This window comes from Argiope bruennichi, chromosome X1 (genome assembly GCF_947563725.1).
Source record: "Argiope bruennichi chromosome X1, qqArgBrue1.1, whole genome shotgun sequence".
NCBI lineage: Eukaryota > Metazoa > Arthropoda > Arachnida > Araneae > Araneidae > Argiope > Argiope bruennichi.
In genome coordinates, this window is record NC_079162.1 from 52,431,849 (window position 1) to 52,452,411 (window position 20,563).

General features: G+C 27.9%; 2 protein-coding genes across 2 annotated transcripts; both read left to right on the forward strand.

The window, feature by feature from the left end:
• Nucleotides 1-5,059: 5,059 nt before the first annotated feature.
• On the forward strand, nt 5,060-9,386 carry LOC129959219 (uncharacterized). Its single transcript, XM_056072043.1, has 2 exons — nt 5,060-5,140; nt 8,843-9,386. The coding sequence occupies exon 2, from the start codon at nt 8,844-8,846 to the stop codon at nt 9,384-9,386; it is 543 nt and encodes a 180-aa protein (XP_055928018.1). The 5' UTR covers nt 5,060-5,140; nt 8,843.
• Nucleotides 9,387-11,925: 2,539 nt separating this feature from the next.
• LOC129958722 (keratin, type I cytoskeletal 9-like) lies at nt 11,926-20,344 on the forward strand. The gene is made up of 3 exons (XM_056071374.1): nt 11,926-12,133; nt 15,364-16,080; nt 19,131-20,344. The coding sequence occupies exons 2-3, from the start codon at nt 15,377-15,379 to the stop codon at nt 19,312-19,314; spliced, it is 888 nt and encodes a 295-aa protein (XP_055927349.1). The 5' UTR covers nt 11,926-12,133; nt 15,364-15,376; the 3' UTR covers nt 19,315-20,344.
• Nucleotides 20,345-20,563: the final 219 nt, after the last annotated feature.

Here is a 20,563-nt window from a genome sequence, read left to right on the forward strand (position 1 = left end):
TATATAAACTTTTATGCAATGTATCGGAAGATATCGAGATGATTATAACATAAATTAAATAAATAAAAATATTTAAAAGTTATAATTAAAATAATTATCATTTTAAATATTTTTGATTGAAGTAAGTCATAAAAGTCTGGAAAATCTGATGTATTAAGTATTTTTTCTATGTTTTAAAAAATTTCATTTCTGAAAAGCTAAATAATTATTTATTTTTCAATATGAGCGTTTACTTATATCTTTACCAGCAAAGAAAGTACAAACTGTATTTTTTTATTTAATTAAAAATATAAGAAATCGGTTTCTTCGATATGGATCTTCTTTCTTATATTGATTTTTAAATACTCTTTGGACGAAAATGACAAATTCAAGCTTAGCCAGCCAGAAGGAAAATTTCTCTCTAGTAAAGCCGTAATTTAATAGTCATACTTAAAAAATAAGTAATTTTTCACTTAAATTCGAAGAAATAAGCCATTAAAATAGCAAGAAATGTTTAAATTCATGCAGTTTACTCATACATTTTAAAAGTTCTCAAAATTTTAAACTACATTCAAAACGGCATATTTTAAACTACATCTTTACACATCAAAGTTTCAAAAATTTTTCTTTTTAAACTGCAGGATTTTTTTCTATCTTTCATACACGTCCTTAATTTAATGTATCAACATAACCGACCTTTATAATAGATCTTTTCATAATTCTCAGTAAAATCAAATTCTCCTCTTCATCTTAACTATTTTTATTTCATATATCAATCAATATTAATCTTCCTTTCCTAATTTATTGAATAAACTAATTTTTTTCAGAAACGACAAAGTAAAACTTAAATTTGCATCAGCATACAGATTAAAGGAATCTTTTCTAATTTGCCATCAACCAATTTATGTCTGAGTATAGTCAACTTCATTAATGTTTGCATTACTAGTACAAAATTGATTTATGCGATGGACGAGCACAGATACGGCAACGTGATGAATGAGTAATAAACGTAGACGATCTTACGTCTAGACTATATAAATCTCAATCTCAAACCCTGAATCACCTTCTCTATCTGCTTAATTTATCGATCTAAAGTTCTGGAGGGAGATTTCTTTTAAAACAGCAAATAAAATTATTCACTATTGATCGCATAATGATTAATTGATGATTAATGCAAACTAATCTCAACTATTTTTAATTGTTCATATTAATTAAAAAAAGAATGACGATAAGAATTCCGGAATGAAGATTACAATTTCTTCTGTCAAAGAATTTTCTGTCAAATTGGAAATAAAAACTGTCAATTGAGGCTAAATTGTATACTTGTCTTAATATACTACATTTCATATAATTCATACAAATTGAAAAACGTAAAGATGAACATTCAGATCAATAATTCAAAATCTAGTCGGTCAATCTTCAGTATTTCTAATAATAATATAAAATATATGTGACAATAATTGAAATAAGGAAGAAAATTTTCATTTCAAAGCTGTCGTTTATTGAATTATCGTCAACAATTTTCCTTAATTTTCATCTTAAAGATAATTTTTGGAGATATACTGTTGAGCTGTGATCAACAACCAACTGACGTGCTCTAGGTTAGGCAAATGTTTTGTTAGGTTAAAGACAAAAATAGAACATTACAAAGACATGCGGGAGAGTGGGCAGAGTGCCTGAACTCAAGATTCTTAACCTCCTTCTTAATCTGACAGATGAAAGGGATAAAAGTGGCTTATCAGTGATAGTACTTAGAAAGATGGTTTTGCTTTGAAAAATATAATAATGCACACCAATCTTATTTGAAATATATAAAAAAGGAATAAAAAGTTACAACGACGTGGCTAGGTTTTATGCATTCGAAACGAAAACTTTTCCGAACAGTTCATTTTTTTTTTTCGAACAATCAACATTTCAATGGGGCTTGCGAACGGGATACGGCAATTCAAATTTAGACAGTTAAAGTTGCAGTAATTAGATTTTGAGAGGCGTAAGAAAAACCAGAAGTCCACTCGACTCACCTTCAAAGTGCATTTATTTCTAATTTTAGCGAATATTTTAATTAAATTTAAGAGGCGAAGAGAATTCATTTTAAAAGCATGGAAATTGAATGTACTACATATACATTTATTTCAAAAACCATAAAAATATAAATTTGGATATTTCTTTTAGGATAATACAAAAAGTGCTATTTTTAAATTTAAAAAGAAATAAAATGGCACAAATAGTAAAGGCTTTTAAATATTTTTCAATTACGTAAAAAATAATAATAAGTTTTTTACCTTCTTAAAACAAATAGCAATTAAAATTATTACTTTTTGCTTAATTAATTTTTCTCGATACTAAATCAGATGAAAATAACATATGTATAGCCCCATTGAAAGTTGCATTAGATGCATAGGTAATAAGTAATTATATAGGATTTGTTGATTAGTGGGCCTTTTTATGGATCAGTTTATAACTAAAATGCATGAAATGAAAATCAGTTTATAACTAACATGAAATGAAAAATGCATTAATTCATTACATCACTTTTCGAATTTTATCTGAACTATTTTATCAAAGACATAGACCAGCAAATCTTTCTAATCTTAATGTAAAATAGAGACTTTAAGAGTCTTGAATAAATTTCTCTGTAACTCGAAATGAGAAAAATTAAATCAATGTATTTTTCAGTGATTCGTAAATCTGAATTATGACCTTCAAAAACATTAAATACACAAGATCTGAAACTATATTAGATTTATAACACTTAATTTTTTGGAAATATCATTTTTTCTTAATAAAAACAAATTTTTTAATCAATTATCAACTTAATGAAACTTTCGAAAATGCAACATTACTATTCATATTTTAAATAAAAAAGGAACTAATAAACGCAAACAAGAGGACAGGTTTCAAGAATATCAAAAGCATTTTAGATTTAAACTCTATGATTATCAGTTTACAAAATATATGTAAAAATAAGTTCTTTTAAATCATGAACTAGTGAAATTATTTAAACCAGAGACGCTCCATTTATATTATCATTTAATTATCTTTATAATTAGCACTTTTGTAAAAGAATTAGCTTTTCTATTCAAAATTTTAATGAATCAATAAAAATCAGCACAGAAATTTTACTACTGTTCCCAATTTTAGGTTCATCATATTAACACGTTATTCAAATTATGAAAAAACTCCTGTTCAATAATTATACAACAGCAGTTTTTTTTTTCAAAATATACTGCCACATCATAAACATAAAACTAAAACCAAAGACATTCTTATTATATTAGCAATTAATGACGCTGTGGATGCTCATGGAACTACTAAAAATTCGATTTACGTAAAAGTTCGAATTAAGGAAAACTAGGTATGATAATTTATGTAGCAAGACAAGAGAAAACGATTATTTTTAAAGTAGTGTAAAGATTTTTATTAATATTAAACAGTTTCAATAAATAATTAATATAGATATTGATTTTAATAAATAAAGTGTTAATAATTATTCAAATTTTAATAACTTTAAAAATTATAATTTCAAGAAATAAATTAATTACTATTGTTACTAAACCAACTGTATGAAGAATTTAGAACTCAACAATTGTACAATAAAACTACAAAACAAACAGCCCAAATCACATTTAATATACCGAAATTCATTAAAATTTGTGTTAAATTATTTATAGCCTTTGTTGTTGTTGTTGTTCAATTCGTTGTGTAATAATAAAATCCTCGAATGAATTAAAACTTCAAAAATTATTCGCTTACGATAATTGATGATACAAGGTAGAATAATTATTTAACAGTGAAAATGATTCAGAAATTTAAAAAACGCATTTATCACTTCTTAGGTTTGTTTTCGAATTAAAACATAAATTCTATTTATAGATAATATTCTAACATTGTGTTAATAATAAATTCAGGGGAATATAGAAAAATTCAACTTAATAATAAATTTTAATTCAAAATTATCGAACTGCTCAACTTCTACTGTGTTGAATAATTATTATCCATCTTAACGACAGGGAATTATCATGGCTCCGAGTTCGGAGGTATAGTATAGCGATAATTAATAAGCACTTTCAAAAAGGAATGCACTTTCTTACTCACAATTTTAAATATTTTTAAAAAAAATTTCTTAAAATATTTGCTATTTCCTTTTGTTTATGTTAATATTATTCAATCTCCTAGGTTTGTGAAAAAGTTTTGGCAGCTCGGAAAGCAGGAATTCTAACGACAGGGACATCATGACACCGAGTTCGGAAGTATAGTATAGCGATAATTAATAAGTACTTTCAAAAAGGAATGCACTTGCTTACTCATAATTTAAATATATATTTTTTTAAATTCGCAAAAAAAAAATTGCTATTTTTTTGTTTATATTAATATTTTTCAATCTCCTTGGTTTGTTAAAAAGCTTTGACTGCTCGGAAAGCAATGTGTTTTTTCAGAATGCATTCCAGACCAAATGTATGCTAATATTTCTTTAAGGTAAGAATGAACAGCAAGATATTTTCATAGATTTCACTTTTGTTAGTTTTCTGCTCAAGCCAGCATGCATAAAATGAAACTTATCTTGTTAAGAAAGTAACATGGAGAAAATGTCACGCAACTTACTAGCTTTGGCAAGCTACAAAGGATATCTGAAACAAAATAGTTGGCTGAAATTCGAGAAAGAAAACATCGCTTCGGTAATTCAGTTTGAAAAGGAATACACACATCCTTTTCTACTGCCAATAATGCGACTAATTTCGCTAAAAGCTCTTATTTAGTGGTTGATGGTCTGTTTAACGCATATAATAGGAAGAATACAGAGAAACTTTTTCGCGCGAATAGTATGTCAACGAGTAAGTGGCAATATTATGATCATGTGACGCGACGTCATTTCCACGCCTTCTTTTGCTGGAATTTATGCTTGATACAATGTATACAAAAAACATGGCCTACATTACATTGTTTGATATTAAATCTGAAAATCTGGAGCATTAAAATATCTTAAAGATAGTTCCAGTGTATAACTCTACCTACTATTTAATGAGAGAAAAAGTTCCATCCAACACATCTTTGGATTGATGAGTTTCAGAAAACATCATTTCTTAACCAAGCTTTAATACAGACGCTTGAATTTTTGAATTTTAGTGTGGTTTACGTATTCTGCATTTGGATTTTTTGGGAAGTAAGTGTTTAATGCCATTCTAAATATATGTGAGAAATTTTGTACCAGAACTATTAAAAAAATTGAAGTTAGAATAATTAATCAGATTTTTAAAAATCATTTGCATAATTGATTTTACATCGTAATATATTTTTAACTTTATTTCAACTGTTCATTCGTAAATTATTAGTATTGCAGCTTGTAGATTCTTAGAGATATTTAGAAATAAAACTATAAAACATCGAAAATTAAACCTTTTTCTTAACATTAACGTTCATGAAATCAGCAAGAATCAAATATATTTTTTATTACACCAAAGGCATTGAAATTTGTACTAATATATTATTAGTCCCAGTTATGCTGAAAACATATAGTGATTCCATAACAAGTAAGCTTAGCAAGTAACTGTTCAAAGAAAGAAATATGTTTATTAGCATATGAAGATAAAAATGCTACTGAATCAGAAAGCTGATGAAAAATCATCACCTGAAATTTTGCTGAATATTAAACATTTGTCATACCGATGTCAGATAATTTTGCCATTCCGAGCAGCAATCCAATCTGAAATCCTATTTTATTGTATTCTGATAACTTTCAACACAGGAATTTGTTCCTAGTATATAGTTATTGGTATGATATTCAGTACGAGATAATTTCAACTTTATTTTGTGACCGTAATGTTCTGAAAGTGACAGTTCGTGTTCAAACGTATCATTTCAAAACGTACGTGGCAATAATGTTTATCACCTCTTCTTATTTTTCAAATTATCTGGAAGAAAGAAAATTTCTTACTTCTGTTATTTATAACATCCTGATTTTCTAGCAATTTTTCATTCAAGCATATGGCTTTACAGTATTAGCGAATAAGATTATTTTCAATTATTGATTATTTGAAGATTAAAATGATATTAACTGCTTGTGAAAACATAAGAAATTTTAAATGGAGCTTTAAACTATATAAAAGGTATAAAGCACTATTAAATCATTGTAATTTGAGATTAATTTCTCTGGTTTTATTTCAAAAAGTTAAATATTTTTAAGAAAAATGTTCTATTTTTCGAAGATTTAGAGCTAAATTATAAAGAAATTAAAAAGTTGTAAAGGAATTCACCCAATGAATAAAATTTTATTTCAGAGCAATTTTAGTAATATTTCCAAATATTTTTATAAAAAATTCAGGAAGCATTTAAGGCCCGCTGAAATGCATATTTCCTTTAAAAATTTGCACAAAACGAATAAGTCATTTATGCAGTATTTAGGAATTCATAAGCAATTCCTCATTTTTTTCCCGTGAAACGGTAACAAACTTGAAAAAAGAAACAAAGAATCATAATAACCTTATCTAAGAATCACTGACAGTTATAAATATTCATGAAAGTCTTATTTAATAATTCATGGAAATTTTATTTGTATACAGCTACTTTCTAGCAAATGACGGGATATTTAGCAATTAGTTCTATGTCATTTTTTACGTGCATGTTTTTTCAGAATCACGGAGGTCCAACCATGTAGGTCAAATGCAAGTTTAAAATAATTACTGATGTCTCTATTCTTAGTATAATGAAGAGGTCTTATCCTTGTAACGCATGTAAAAATACAACAAAGCATAACAACTCATGTAAAAAAGACAGTATAATTTAAGTACATTACTTGAATTTCTAAAATGATTGCATTTGGCATCAATTTGTTTTATTGTTAGAAATGGTCCAACAAGGATTTAGTTCCTTTGTGCAACAAAGACTAATTTTTTAAATAGATTATTGAAGATAAAACAGGATTTAAGAGGAAGACATCGTTCAATTATCATTACGTTATGATATGCATTAAATATAGAATTAAAAATTGTATTGTTCAGGAACGTTGGAAGAAATGAGAACCGATGTCCTACTTTATATCTTAAATTCATATAGTAGTTAAAAATTACATAGATTTTTTCGAATTAAACTCATTCATTTTTACAGTAAATGTTTTTGAACATTTCGCATGAAGATTAGTCCTCATTGGCCAATTCACAATTGGACAGTTATTTATTAAAATGGCAAATTAACAGAGCAAAATTTAGGGAGGCATTTTTCGTGAAATCAGCTGCAAAATACATTTATTCAGAACAGAAACTGTCATTTTAGTAATTTAGAAAATCAAAAAATGAAAAATTCATTTTTTTTAAAAAATTAGAATGATAAACTTTTAGTATTAGATTATTCAGTGGAAAAATATAGGTTTTCCAAAAATGAGTTTTTATATAAATTATTTTGTCATAATATATGTAATAATCGACGCTGACGTTGAGGTTGCTGCATATAATATCCATCACATTCATAATCTGTGGAGGCCTATATTTAAATGAATGGAATAATTTCAGTTCACTTGAAATTTTAAATTGCATACGAAATTTACTCTTTATGAGTTTAATATGCATATTTCGAGGCCAATAATTTTGAAGATATTTTCCTGACATTTATTACATTTTTTTTTTTCTAATTTATTTCTCACCTTGAAAATTTCACGTTTTCGCGTAAAAAGTTCGAAACATTGTAGAGAGTGTTACTATTAATTATATAAAATTTTTATCCAAACTGCATTTATATTATGCTGTTTAATGATTATAAATTTAAGAATGTACAAATAATTTCCGCAGAAATAGAGGAAGTAATAAATGTGTGAAATATTACCTTTTTCTAGACTTCATCACTAAAAACTAATAATTTATTGTGTTTAACTATTTTACTAATCTTTCTTGTGTGGCGAAATCTGACTAAAAAATCTGTGTGAAGTGTACTAGCTTGTAAAATCTGCATGATGTCCTTAAAAGAAAAAGTTAGAATATTTTTAGCAATTTTTAATTACTTTTTATAATATTATTTCATAGGGAAATTCTAAATCATTTTTTATTTAATTTCATTTTCATGGCTAGAATTACTTCGATTGCACAAATCTAAAGCAATTTTAATTTTAGATAACATTTGAATTTTTTTGATAATTTGCGTAAAGTTTAATGATTATGAAGAAATAGATTTAATCCACTTTTATTAGCAAATGTTTTTATTTTCATCGATGAAAGCCAGTTATAAAAACATTTTCACGTAATAATTTAATTTTTTAATACCTTCTTTTCCCAAAACTACCATATCAGTGTCTTTATAATGATGAATCAAATGAAACTCAGAATAGTTTTTTGAAGAAAGAAAAGGAGTTTGTTACTTTTGACAATTTTACTCAAAATTGCAATTTACTCAGGAAAATGAAGAGTATGTAAAATATATTTACAATATTTTTCCCAAACTCATGGAGTTGGTATAAAAAGTTGCGTAGCTAGTCCAAATCTTGGTATGGACCTAAATTTAAAAATATTATCAAGTATTTCTTGCTTGCATTAAAATTATACAGTAATATTAAAACAATTATAATAATTAAATTTCGATGTTTCTGTTCATTTTCTCGCACATTTTAATATACTTTATTCAATTTCTTTAACACTCTAATTTTTTCAAACAATCTTTTCTTGGGATTTTTTTTTCATTTAACGTATCGCTTAAAGCTTTTATGTTAACAGTGTATTACATTCCATGTTCGACTTTCATTTTTCTAATCTTATGATAAAACAGGATGTTGATTAATGTTGTTTCAGAAGTCTGTTTAGTCAAGTTTTCGAACAGATATCTATGAAATTTAAAGAATAAAATGATAAATAACAACCTACATTAACTCAATTTGTTTTTACAGAATGAAACTTGCATTGGTAAATGTTCTCTTTTGCTTGGCCATCGTTTTCATATCCACTTCAGCCCATAAATACTCAACACCTGTTGGAAAAATAGTCACTGTCCCTCCAAAAACAACGCCTCCTCCGTCATCGACCAACGTCCACAAGAAATATGTCGACTTTGATTTAAAATCCCAAAGCAGCAGATATGGAAAAGGAGACCCTTACTACTACTACCATCACTATGGTCCAGATCACTACAAATCTTATGAGCACTATTATGGCCATTACGATGACTATTATCCCTATTACTATGGTAAAAGCAACAATTATTACCATATGATACCGTATGTATTGGGAGGATTTGGAATGTTGTTACTTCCACTTCTGACCTTGATGCTTACTCTCGCTGTAAACATTGCTCCAGCAAGTAACATCCCAACAGCTGTTACTACTGCGACTGGAAAGTTACTGGGCTCCTTGAACTCAACCAAACTCATAGGAGAACTTGTTGATAAACTCGACTCTGCAATCTCTAAATATGGAAGAATGAATGACCTTTAAATTAAACATTATGTACTTCCTTGATTTGTATTTATCATTTTCATGTCATTTGGAATCAATAAATATTTTTGTAACTGCATTTTGGTATACTTCCACTTTTCTTACATTTTAAGTATAACTTACTGTGGATTATCAGTCCAGAAAATATCATTGAGAGGAAAATAATCATACTTGACATTTATTGTTATCAAAACTTGGAATTATTTAAAAAGTTTTGATTCCTAAAATTTGACTCAAAGTCGTTTCAAGTAGCATTTAAATTAGATATAAATTATATAAAAGCAATAAAAAAAATTAATGCATTTACATACTTCTGAAACTTCTATAATTTTGGTATTTTTCATTAATTAAAAATAATAGATATGTTAATTATTATTGAATTAATAGTTCATTCAAGTGGCTAAATATTTTCATCATACAGAGATGGTACACAAAATTTAAATTATTTGTTGAGCCTATGATCTAAAACTAATACAAAAATAAATGTACATCTATAATCTATATTTCCAAAAATATCCTTAAAATATCTTATGCAACATAATATTAAACAAAGAAAATTAGGTAAAAAAATATTAATCAGTCAATGAGACTGCTTATATATTACGATAATTTTATGATTGGTTACATTTGTAGTTAAATATTCCCGTAATTTAAAAACAGAACATCTTATAATACATGTATTTTAGATTTTCTTTCGAGGCTCACTAATATATAAATGCAGCATTCTTCCAAAGAAATAGTTAAAAAAGTTAAGAAAATAGTTGTATTATGATTATTACTTTTTATAAAGTATATTTGATTACTCCCAAAAATAGTACCAATTAACAATTTATTTTAAATAATAAAAAATTCAATATACAGTACATTCTACATGAAACGAAAATTACTCTAAAAACTGAAATTGTACACTTTGTATAGAATAGAAGCAATAGTGCCATTTTGCAATCACAATTACAAGAAAATTCTTCTTAATTGTGTCAGGAAATTTATTAAACAGAAAACTTGGAAACAAACTATACACACTAGGATATTTAAATACTTTATTATATAAACCTTTAATATGTGGATTTATTGATTTATCCTTGCAAGATATGAAAAAAAATAGTCAAAAACACAGTATTAGATAATATTAAACAATAATAAACGTCAATAATTTATGGTTTATTTTTGATTTCATCTCTTAAAGTTATAAAAGGTAAAGACTCAAGCTCTGAAATGTATCTTCCAAAATGTCATATAAAATTTATTTTCGGATTCCAGAAGTAAAACTGTGAAGATGTGCCTCTTTGACATTTGTCTATTAATATTTTAAAATAGATGAAAAAAATAATATAATTGACATTACTTTCAATGATTTCTTCTAAAATGGCATTCTTTTATCAATTCATTGCAGAGGAATAATCCTGATTTTTAAACGCATTCACCTGTCAAACTCTGCTTTGCTAACTAAAGGAATTTGCAATTTTTCAAACGGATAATAAGGTGTGGTGGCTGTATAAAAATATGAGACATTCAACAAAATTAAATTATTTATTTTTTGAATCTTTTTACAAAAGAAATGTTTTTAGGGTTTCAGAAACCCTTTTATAAAATTTTAAGTAAACCAAATAGAAAATTTCTATTATGGAATACTTCTTTTGTAAAGGATAAGAGATGATGAAATCAAAATAAGATAAAAGAAATCTAAAATCCATATAATCGTTATTTAGTTATATCAGCTTAGAGCAGAAAAAAATGTACAATAATATAAATTTTCGATTCAAAAATATTTATCTATATTACAACGGTTGTTATTTATTCCATTTAAGAAAAATATGCAATTTTTTTACCTCCTGTATTGTATTGCAGTTATAATTATTACAAGTATATCTTTGCGCAATGTAATGAACTTAGATATAACCAGTGGCAATTTTTATCAAAAACAGATATTTTATCATAACCTAGCAAAACGGTAGAATGAAAAGGAAATGAAAATAAAGAATACGCTCTTCACAGAGCAATCTTCTTAAAATCCCAAAGCTTAATCTCACTCAAAATCGCGTAATCCTTCGAAGGTTTCATTTTCCGCTGAAGAAACAAATAATAGCAATACCAGTTTCTTCCCAAAAATTTCCCTAAAACTTCAATCCTGCATTTAAAAGTGTAACCCATCATGAGAAATCAACAGTCTAGACTTCCCTTAAGAAACAATTACAACAAAACGAGCGTTACGGACACGCATTGTAGGCATCTTCTTTACCATCCTGGAAATTCAGACGAAACAATCCCATACGCTTCCGCTTGCTTCGGGGGGAATTAATTCTTCAAAATTCAAGCATCATCATCTTTCCGAGATGCTAACGCTCCGAGTCATGAAACTTCTAAACAGGTGAGATTATCTCCCAGCTAGGTAGGAAAACTAGTGAACCTTTGAGATTATTATTTATCCCCCTCCCCTCACCCTTACGTCGCCAGGTAACATTCTTCCTCAGACCTATATCTGGGGACATCGATGACCGAGTGCCCGTATGAACAGTAGAAGCCGCCGTTTGCCCATAGGCTTGGTATAAATGGCAATTCAGAAACTTTGACCGCTCTTACACACGCGCAGCTAGAGTGAATAGTTCGCGGAACGATCTGTTTGTTTTACCAGTTCTTAGGATTCCGCTCGCTAGATTCAAGGCTAAACTATTCTGGGAACTACTACTCGACTCAGGTAGATGGTTTTTTACTCTTATTGGACCCATTAATGATATTTGTAAATATAGGTAAGCAATGTTTGGAGTACCTGCGATTCATTTTAAATATTATTATGTATCCTTTAAAATACTCCCTCAGTATTTTGCAAAACCTTAAATGACATAAATGTTAGATTTTATATAATGTATGCTATCATCTGTTATTTTCTTTTTTTTCTTAACTAATGCTTGATATATTTTAATTTGTATTATTACTGAGAATTCACTTTCTGTTTAACCCAATGAAAAATACGAAATGTTTAAATATTTATGCTTCGCATGAAGTTCACTTTTCAAGCTTACCGTTGTGAGCTCTTTTAGTACCACGAAAATGCCTTTCAAAAAATAGAAATTCCATAGGAACTTATGAATCTCGTATGTCATAAATGTAACTATTTGTGAATTTAGATAACATATTATATAACAGTTATATAGAATGTATTTATATAAAATACATTTATCAAACAACAACGTTTGGTTTCATTATTTTGGGACGTTTGTCATGGCAAAAAAGAGTAAAGCTAATATTAAAGACTTAGCCCCACAAAAGTGAATAGTTATGAAAAATGCATAATACGATATATAGAAGATTGCTTCCAATCTTTGAGTCACCATTAATTGCAGGAGAATTAAGTATAATTTTAGCAGCTCGAAATTACATTTTCGTCATACATGGAAGTTCGAATTTTTAACCTTTTATGCAAATTTATTTCGCATGAAAATGCTTTTCCACTTATTTTTAAATTTCTTCCAAAGTTGGCATTATTTTATATTTTAGAAACTGCTGGATATAATTTTTTAATGAAATAATAAATTAGACCGCGCAACATTTAGAATACGCCCTAACAACAATTTATTCGGTCTACATGGGCAAGAAGGAAGAAATATGGCACCGGACTTAAAGGTGATTAATTTGTGTATACTGTATAGTCTTTGGATTTTTTTTAAATGAAAAACCTATATATTAATATTGCGCACTCTTAAAACAAAAACCAGTTATAATTTCCAAAAACTCATTTGGTGGACCTTTCGATGGAAGACTTTTATACGTTGAAAGACTTATACGACTTTTAGCGATAAAAGACTTTATGGATTAAGTTAAAAAATGTATATTATAGATGCGAATTAAGGAGTCGTTTAGATTTTAGTATTACGTTAGACATCATTTAGTTATCGAACATTTTCAAGGTCGAAGTCAAGGAAGAGGAAGCCAAACTAAACAAACCAAAAATTCAAGGTCATTAAGTTCAAAACCCGGAAAAGTGGCAAATAATGAATGTATTTTTTTTTTACTTGTATTATGTAAAAAAAAGGAGGGGGGGGGGGTCGATACTTTTTTTATAAATCTGAATAGTTTTTTTTTTTTTTAACATTCTATTCTTTGAGAATTTTGTGGTGATGACAAAAATACTTTAAAGAGAAACTTCGTCTTATAATTTTCCTTTTCTGTTTCAAAGCTTTGATGAATGTCGTTTTCAAACAAATTCTTGTCCATCTTTTTGTTTGCAATCTCTCTTGGGACAGTCTCGCCTGGAATGTTTGAAATTTGTCTGTTCATATATCGTAATACATTATAAAGTGTAAATGTTCAAAATATCCTAAACAGAATTACTATGAAAATTATGGTTTTGTCAATGAATTCCAATTATGGTGATTCAGGAAAAAGTCAAATAATTAAGTTTCGGCATTCTGCCTGATTTTATGTCACTACGAGTTCAAAGACGTTCCATCTGTTTTAACCTTATTTTATCTAGGTCATTATATAGAGATCGCATGTATTGTAATATGCCTGAATATCTCAGATAATGTTGAAGAAATGTTCAGTGCTATAAATTATTTGCTTAGAATCACTTTTCATGAGAAACGGTGAAAGATTATAAAAGAAAAAGAAAATCTACGCTAATACGATGACGTTAAAAAGTATTTTATACATTAAATAATCAATTAATTATACAGATTTTTTTATTTATTTATTATTATTATTATTATTATTATTTTTACAATTTTGTATGAAATTTTTCAAAGCTCACTATTATGCTCAAATAACAAAAACTAATAAAAAAACTAATTAATTATAATCATTTAAAATAAAATGAGAAATTTAATTACCGAATTAAACATGCAGAAAGCTAGACGAAATGTGAGATTTGGTTTCTCTAAATAACATTTTTTCGTTGCAGTGTATCTTAAAACCTCTATTTTTGCGAGAAAACCGTTTAGTTTTCAAAAAAATTTTGCGCTTAAAATGCATATAGTCCTAAAATGTATCCTGTATTTACTAAACATTAAGTTACATGTTTTAATTTTTAAAAGTGTTTGGAAAATAAAACTTAATTGAAATTTAAATTTTAAAAGGATTGTGGCAAAAGTCTTTTGTAAAAATATATAATACGTATCCATATAATTTGACACATTCCATAAGAATATCAAATTAATTAATCAAATTTCTAAAACAGCTAAATGTATATATTTAATGTTAAAAACTGATTCTGGAAACAGAAACCAGGTATATGTATATTATTTTTAATACATTTGCAGGCGATGAGTACGAAGAGAAGTTTTAAGCCAAAAATAAAATTTTATTATTTATTTAAAGCATCAAAAAGTTCATACTCATTGTATAATTTTTCTTTTTACTACAATAAGCGATGTACACTCATTATATGATTTTTCTTTTTACTACAATAATCAATGTACACTATTATATCATTTTTCTTTTTACTGTAATAATTGATGGACACCGGAAAGCTTTAAAAATTGCATTTTGCACCAAATGAAACTTTTTTTATATTCTTCTAGATTATTTCATGTTTTTAAATATTTTTTATTTTATTTTCATAGGGTTTTATACATTTTTCTTCATTTCGATATTGTAAATTCTATCTAACTTTTATTTTCCAACTTCTTTTTAAGGCAATTATAGAGTTTCGAATTGTTTTCATCACATGATATTACTTTGGGAGTCAAAATCATAAACTTTAGAAGTAGAACATGTTGTATATAATATTTCATTATCTGATTTGCGTGCATAAATTTGTAGACAAATTAAATAATATATTTATGAGAAGTAAATATATTGTCTTTTGATCCGTCAGAATACAGGATCGTTATAATATTTTCGTTAACAAGCTTAAGTATTTTAATTTACCTTCAACCTCATTTGTATATAATTGTAATTTTAGTACAAAGTTTGTTTGCGTTACTTATGTATATTTTCTGTTCTTTCTTAGTTGCAAATGATTTTTTTCTCTCATTTCCAGATCAACCATAAAAATGCGTTTGTCGTATGTTCATATACTGCTGGTCCTCAGCTTGGCTGTGTTGTGGTTAAGTTTGCCTGTTTCGTCTGCTAAGTCTGAAGTTAAAGCAAGTAGCAATGATAAAAACAATTTGGAAGGAAGAAGATTTCTCAGTCTTGGAACCTTCCGACCATTCATGAGAGTTTTGGGAATGATGGGAATACCACTTCTTCCACTTCTCTTCTTGCGCCAGCTTATAGGTGGCGGTGCTGGTTTAGGTGGCAGTGCTCAAGGAGGTGGAGCTGGAGCAGGTATGGGAAGTATGGGAGCTGTTGGAATTCTAGGACCTTTCGGAGCAGGTGCAGGTTTAGGTGGACTTGGTCCTATTGCTGGAGGCGGAGGACTCAGACCGCTGGGTGGCCTCAGACCACTTGGAGGATTAAGACCAGGAGGTCTTGGAGGACTCATTGCAAACGCTGCTGCTAATGCTGCTCAAAATGGTGCATCAGGTGGAGGTGGAAATGGTGCATTGTTTCTGAAAAAGCGATCAACAGAGCAGGGTAATAACAACAGCCGACTTTCTACATTTATGGGTGCCTTAGCTAAGTTGGAAAAGGTTGTTGACCAATATGACCTTAGCGTTCCAGATTGCCAGCGTTTGATAGTATGTGAGGTTCATCGTAAGAGCATCAATCCCAGTTTCGGCTCTTTTACAGAGAAGCTAATCCAAGCATTTGGGTAATATATCATATTTTTTATTATTTTAGATTTTATAAGACTAAAAGTATCTCAGTTCTCATTTAAATTAATTTGGTTTGATTTATCACGTTGAAAGAAACTGCAGTAAATTAACAATTATGTGATTTTAACCTTGATTCAGTGATTTAGAAAACTTAAAAACGTTTTATCAAAGAAAGTGAGGGTAAATTCAGCTCGGGCAATTTTATGATAAAATATTGTAAATAAACTGATATAGAAAGAGAAATGGATTATCATATAATGTTCTTTATTTATTTTTTTAAAATATAAAAGAAAAATATATGTTTGAAAAAAATATGTATATAAATATGTTTGAAGCATTTTTTCAACATAAGTACAACAACAATGCCCTACAAGTTTAACCTTTCATGGATTTCACATTAGTGTTAATCATCTACTACCTCTCAGGTAAGAGCTAAAATTATATTCTGAAAACAGATTGATAGACTGAAATTATGGCCCAACAAACCTTTGTATGAGTGAAAACCAGCAACAAATATAACTGGAAAAATGGAGTTAGGCTCAAATTTTTAGAACAGAAAACTGATAAAAAAAATTCTTGAGAAGAAACTCTCTCGAAATGCTGTCCTTCAGTCAACTTGTTGATTTAAGGACAAATGAATGTCAATTTTATTGTTGTCTTCTGATCAATCTTATGAATGTCAACATCATATTTGTCCTTTGATAAACTTTATATGCTATAAAATTTTATGCTAAATATTACAAGTTAAGGTACCAAGTAAGGTTTTATGAGTTAATAACATTTTGATTCTGAAGTTACATATATAGGAGTAAAAATTATTTGTCTTAAAAGCTTTCTAATCTTTTTTTAAAGTTATTAAATAAAAAAAGAGCTAAGGAAAACTTTCTTTTGCATAGAATTATATTTCAAAAAAAATAGAAAACAAACAAACAAATTGATAAATTATGGTAATGTTTGCCAAAATTTCATCAGCTAAGTCACGGTCTTAATATTTTCATTGTGTATTGTATAATTAAAATTCAGTGATACGCATTCAATTTTTTAAAAATTAGTGAAATATTTATAAAAACAAGGAATTAACCGAACATAGTACATCCAAAAAGAAAATTATTCAAAGGAGGCAGTGTATCAAGGAAATTTTCAAGTAAAATACTTCATATTTCGACTATCATATTTCTTCTTCTGGCTTTATAAAACTTATTCAAACCTCAAAAACTATCTCCAATTTTATTATATTGATGGAAGTCCAGTTTCAAAAATAAAAATTCCGATTTGTGTCGTTTATAATTAGTACTTTTATCTAAGTAACAAAGAATGAAAAGTATAAATAAAACCGAGAAATAATGCTGTATTATAGCTTATATATAATATAATTCTTTTTTAATATTTTAAATCATGCGTTTAAATCTTTCTTCTTTAATATTTTCTATTAGTTTTAATTACTAAAACTGAAAAACTTATCCCTCAATCTGATACAATACTGTGATCAAAAATTACCAAGAATGTTTCATATAAAATTTATATACTCATTATCATTAGCAAAATATTATAAAATATATTCACGACTTTTATAACATCCGGCAACATTCAGTATTTCATTTTTTATTATAGTCCGAAAATAAATTTGTTTTAAATGATATAAGAATTTTAATCTTGTCGATTTTCCAAAATGGTCAATAAAATTGACCAAAGAAAATGCTTTAAAATTTATTTCTATAATGCAATATCTGCTACAGAAATATTTAGAATGTTTCAAGACCTCTTTAAAGTAAACTATTTATCCAAAACTAGAGCATTTGAATCTCATATAAAGAAGCTAGGCAGCAGATTAAGCACATATTGGTAAACAATTCACTTCACTTTTTCTAGTCATCCACATTTCAATCAGATCAAAGAATTGATGCTTAGTAATTGCCATTTAACAGTCAAAAAAAATTATATATTAAGTGGAAATTTTAATTGCGATGAAATGTGGCTTTTACACCAAGATAATTCGGTTTTCCACAGATCCATTATTATTCATGAAATTTTGACCAAAAAATTCAGCATATACTGTTCTAAATGCACCATGTTTCAAGATATGGCCCCGCATGACTCAATCTTATTTCCACGGTTTCCACGGAACTGCCTCTAATTCTCATCAATTTACTGCCTCGTTCAGTGGTGGCGGGGTGATCGGCTGCACACAAGAAGTGCTCATCAATTTGAGTCCATTGATGCTATAAAAGAACATAAAATAAAATACGTAAGATAAAATATTGATAGAAGTGCATCTCAGTTGATGGAGATTATTTCGAAAAAGATGTAATAAGTATTGACGGATAAATTGATATATTTTAAGATAACATTACAGATACTTTTGGATCACAGTAGTTTGCTAAAATAAAGTAAGTAAAACCAGTTGTTTATTGATTAACATGGAAATTTTGACCACAGAATCGTATTAAACATACTCAAAGGATGCACAAACTTTAAAAAAATGGGAAGAAATTACGCGGTTCCCTGGTTTTTACTGGTTATGGGGTACCGAAAATAATGACTAATTGAAAACAGTCCCATGTTGAAGATACATTAAGATCATTTGGGGATGGGCATTAGATCATTTGGGACTTCAAGCGGCAATCAGTTAAAGAGCTTACCAACTTAATGAGCGCCAGGCTGAAGTATATATTGGATCACTGAATCAACCGGATCTCGACCCTATGTTTTTGTAATCCAAAAGCCGAGACGCTTTAACCAGACAGCTCGGCCTCAGAAAAAAAAAAGAAAAGAAAGAAAGTATTAAACAGAGAATCGCAAAACATTAAAGTCATTCAAAGAGTAAATCCTTCCATTTATTCCAAATATTCTCCCATTTATGTGAAAATTTCAATATCTACTCTGAATACAATAAAAAAAACGCTTTCTTTCTCATCCCGCATTAGAACTTCATTGCAGATAATAATCATTGTTTATATTTATGCAATTAAATCTATAGGTTCTATGTTTTATTACAAATTACAGAATATTAAGAATACTCATGCCTTTTCCGTTTCTCTTTATACAGGGTTGAAGCTCGCCTTGAAAGATCAAGATTTACATCTAACACGAAATCTGTCTTAAAAGATTTCCTGAAAGCAGCTCGAAATGGATTGCAGCACAGAGATTGTTCAGCTATCTACTACAAATGTCCTGTAGCAGTAACGGAAACCAGAGAACAAAAAGTAAAAAAACATAATGGGCCACAGTAACTTCAAAAATGATACAGATCTGTAATGGTGCGGAGTTTCCACTTTTGCACTTTTTGAAGATATCGTTTTATTAGTCACAACAGTTGACTATGAAACTCTAAATGAGCATAAAAAAGTGAGCAACTGTTAGCCATGAATTTGCTTACGGGGATTGTATTCGAGAGAATTATTTCACACCTTAGTATTATTATAATTGTGAATTGGTGGAATAGTTCAACTTTGTTATATTTATTGAACATACACATTAAGAAGGCTTCATTTTTCAAATCAGCTCTTCAAATCATGGGGATTTACATAAAAAGAGTTTATTTGTATTTTTATTTGAATGTTATAAATTAGCATAGTTTATATCACACGTTATGTTACGTTATCAGTGATATAATCCATTTTTGTGCTGACTCTAATTTAATATGGTTATAACAAAAAAAGAAAGGGAGAAATTAATCCTAAAAGAAATGAAGAGTTTGCAGCTGTATCAAAGTAAATAAGCTTAAAATAGTTTTTAAAAATTTTAGGCAATTATTGGTAATTCAATTGGCTTTAATTTTTATTGAGCAATGGTAATTCTATTTTGATTTTTGAAATATTACATCCAAGTAGTGACTCGATTTTTAATCTCTGGCGTTTGTTTCCTTTATTTAAATAAAATGACAACTCTTTCTGTTTCAAATTAAAATTTTAATAAAATGAAATTTCAAACAAAATCATTTAAGAAAAAAAATAGATTTTTTTTTTTTAACGCTTTAGCTAATATTAGTCTGAGGATTGAAATTTTGTGTTTCAAAAAAAATTTTGCCACTCATAAAATGGTTTTGGTTGGAATTTAACAAAAATTTTCCATCTGACATAAAGATATGCGTTATTTATTGAATTCAAATCTTTTGTGCCTTATTTTTCCATTGAATACCTTTGTATTTTATTATCCTGTATCTCCATCATTTTTATATGTTAAATTGAGAGTTTATAATTTATACTTTATTCTGTTACATTTAAAGAGTATAAATTTTAAATGTCTCTTTTTTTTGTATTCAATAAAATGTTCATGTATTGTAAATATTATAAATCTTATATCATTGTTATTTCATTTTCATTTAAATAAAGATATATTCTTCATATTAATGCTGTTTTCATTCAGTTGTTTACTTTAAAACAACTAATTCAATTAAATTCATTAAAATTCAATTTACTTTAAAACACCTATTCAATGAATTCGTGCTCACATGATAGACGTCAAATGTGCCGTATTTCA

Coding starts and splice junctions, on each gene's coding strand:
- LOC129959219 (XM_056072043.1), top strand. CDS start 8,844: ATGAAACTTGCATTGGTAAATGTTCTCTTTTGCTTGGCCATCGTTTTC.
- LOC129958722 (XM_056071374.1), top strand. CDS start 15,377: ATGCGTTTGTCGTATGTTCATATACTGCTGGTCCTCAGCTTGGCTGTG. Junction 16,081..19,130: donor AAGCTAATCCAAGCATTTGG/GTAATATATCAT, acceptor CTCTTTATACAG/GGTTGAAGCTCGCCTTGAAA.